The 2,880-nt window shown below is 50.7% G+C and overlaps 1 protein-coding gene across 1 annotated transcript; it reads left to right on the forward strand.

Annotated features, from left to right (window-relative positions):
* Positions 1-1,404: 1,404 nt before the first annotated feature.
* On the forward strand, positions 1,405-2,196 carry LOC126470688 (uncharacterized). The gene has a single exon (XM_050098689.1). It carries the CDS (start codon positions 1,405-1,407, stop codon positions 2,194-2,196), a length of 792 nt encoding a protein of 263 aa, XP_049954646.1.
* Positions 2,197-2,880: the final 684 nt, after the last annotated feature.

Below are 2,880 nucleotides of genomic sequence, written 5' to 3' on the forward strand. Positions count from 1 at the left end.
AGGATGCCATTTCCACCACCAACCTAACGCAGGTGGATTTCTCACAAGTAGCGGAAACCTCTTTGCCGACTTGACCACTACGAGGTTTGGCAATGAAAGGTGGCTACAGGACCCTTTCAAAGATACCAAATAAGGACACGTTGCCTTCGACGCTACGTCATGCCAAGCGTCGGCGGGGTCGAAGGGGAAACGCTAACAAAACCCGAGAATACGCCGCTCTGAGGTCTTGTCGTGTCGGGTCTAGTCTGGTGAGGGCGAAGAGTTAGAGAGTGATAGCAGCAGCCGACTTGGGCTGGGGAACGGGCTGTAGGCAGGCAGCCGGAGATAGTCGCTGGAGAGCGTTAAGGCGTAGCCGCGGGACTCTAACGTAGGGTGCTAAGAAACGTTGCAGAACTTCTAGTAGGCAGTCGGAACGGTGGAGTCAGTCACCGTCTCTGTGTTAGACTTGGCCTTCCTGTGAATGCAATCACCGCGCAGTTAGGGTGAGCTGAATTCAGTTAGAATAAACTGCAATTTGTTAAAGTTATCAAGACTTTAATTTCTACCACCTTCCTAGCCTTGTGAAAACCAGGGATTTCTACATCTTAGCCAGATCAAAAAGTCTCCCTCTCACTACGGTCAACCTGCTAAAATCCCATCCACGAACCGTGTCGCTCAATCCCTCGCAATACCCATGCTTGGGACGCGACATAAATAAAAACTTTGTGGTGCCAGGTGTGGGGTTATCACAAAGGCGCATAGGCTCCTACCTCCAGGAGATATTAGATTTTGCTACAGCGACTGTGGCAATTGGCAGGAAGCTGTGGCGACTCGCAACTTTCAGCATTAGTAGCACCAGTACGTCAGAGTCCAGAAAGGTAGTCCTCGCGGGTGCAGGGCGACGCAGGACAGCGGCAGCGCGACGCGGAGCGACGAGGCACAGAGGTGCCTGAGCAGCCAGCGTTCGAGTCCGGGGGCCCGGGCCGAGCAGCAGCAGAAGCGGTAGCAGCCGTAGCAGCGGCAGCCGAGGAGAGCGACGGGGTCGGCACAGCCCAGCAGAGCGGCGGCCGGTGCATCGCAACAGCGCGGAACAGCGCGGGCGCAGAGACAGCGCGGAGCAGCGCGGAACAGCGCGGACAGCGCGGGCGCAAAGAGAGCGCGGAGCAGCGCGGGACAGCGCGGGCACAAAGAGAGCGCGGAACAGCGCGGGACAGCGCGGGCACAAAGAGAGCGCGGAACAGCGCGGGCACAAGGAGAGCGCGAAGCAGCGCAGGACGACGCGAGTCAACAGAGCACACGGCGCACCACAAGAGAAGCGGTACTTGTAAAACTGTATTAAGAATATTGTATTTTGTTGTGTAAAGTATTAACTTAGTTAAGATGCCCCTAACTAATGAAGTTGCGTCATCCTCCACTAGTGGTAAGATGTCAGTAAAGGAGGCCTTATGTATTGCGTCGAAAGTGTTCGAAGGGAACAAGAAGGATTTAAGAGAATTTATCAAAAATGTAGATGCAGCTTTTGAATTAGTAAAGCCTGAGGAACACGAAACGTTATTGAAGTTCGTTAAAGCAAAGATAACCGGTGAGGCCAGGTCGAGATTGCAGGTGCGTGAACGCACAGGTACGTGGCAAGAGGTGAAACGCGTTTTAGAGGAAAATTATGCCAGTAAGCGTACTATAGACTACTACGCATGTAAAATTTTCCAAGCCAGACAGGGACAAGGGGAACCGATAGCAATGTGGGCAAGCAGAATTGATGAAATGCAGAGAGACTTTCGAGAAGCGGTAAACAGAGTTACGGCCAGAGAAAACTTGAGAGGTGCAATAGAACTAGTTGATTCCTTAGGAAGAGCGTGCTTTATACAGGGTTTAAGTAATGACAGAATACAAACAATAGTGAGAAGCAGAGGCGATGAAATTACGTTGGCAGCAGCTGTGGAGTTGGCACTGCAGGAAGAGAGTGCGATATTGTCCATGAAAGAGCGGGGACTAGCCCCGAGGGTAACGTACACTCGAAATAAGGAAGCTGTAAAAAACGTGAGAGAAAGTAAAGAGTTGAAATGTTTCAGTTGTGGGCTGAGGGGTCACATAGCCAGCAAGTGTAGGAAAAGCAGGCCAGAGCATAGAGTACGAGCCATGACGGGTAAAGAATTTACAAACTTTTGCTATGGGTGTGACAAGCCGGGACACACAGACATGGAATGCAGGGTGCGTTAAGGAAAGTTCACCCTACAGATGTAAGGGAATTCAGAGGGAATCACAGACAAACCGATGGAGGGTTACGAGAGTGGAGATGTCCACAGTGTAATTTACCAGGGAACTGCGGAGTTCCGTGCACAAGAGTAAAAGATGTTGCGTGCTTTAAGTGTAAGCGGCAGGGCCACTACGCAAAAGATTGCCACGAAGGGCCCTGGCACGCCTGGAGAAAAGGCAGGGTGCCAGTATCGAGTAAAACGGGAAAAGTGGTACAGGGAAACTAAGAGGCGGCAAGGCCGCGCAGTCGGGCCTTGTTGCGATAGGTAAACCCACAGTGAGGGTAATCGACTGTGCAACAGAAAACGACGTGGTCGTATTGTACTGACGAGTATTCCGGTAAAGAGTATGCTTGGAATCAATGAAACAGAAAAGCTTCGGTTAAAAGGTGTAACTAGTGAAGCCGTTAGCACAATAGGCACGGTACAAATAAACTTAAGTATAGACGGATCTGAAAAGGTGAGACAGAAATTTCACGTGTACGGTAGAGGTCTAGACATTCCGCACGACGGATTGATAGGGAGAAATTTCTTAACACAGCATAGAGTCAAGCTGGACTATGCGGGTAAAGTAATAAGACTAAAAGGGCGAGATATACCCTTAGTAGTAGAGGAAGAACCAAAGGGACAAGAGATAGAAGCAGATTCA

This window comes from Schistocerca serialis, chromosome 3 (genome assembly GCF_023864345.2).
Source record: "Schistocerca serialis cubense isolate TAMUIC-IGC-003099 chromosome 3, iqSchSeri2.2, whole genome shotgun sequence".
Lineage (NCBI taxonomy): Eukaryota > Metazoa > Arthropoda > Insecta > Orthoptera > Acrididae > Schistocerca > Schistocerca serialis.

Bases quoted from the DNA above. Each gene is read 5' to 3' on its own strand.
- LOC126470688 (XM_050098689.1), top strand. From the start codon at position 1,405: ATGTCAGTAAAGGAGGCCTTATGTATTGCGTCGAAAGTGTTCGAAGGG.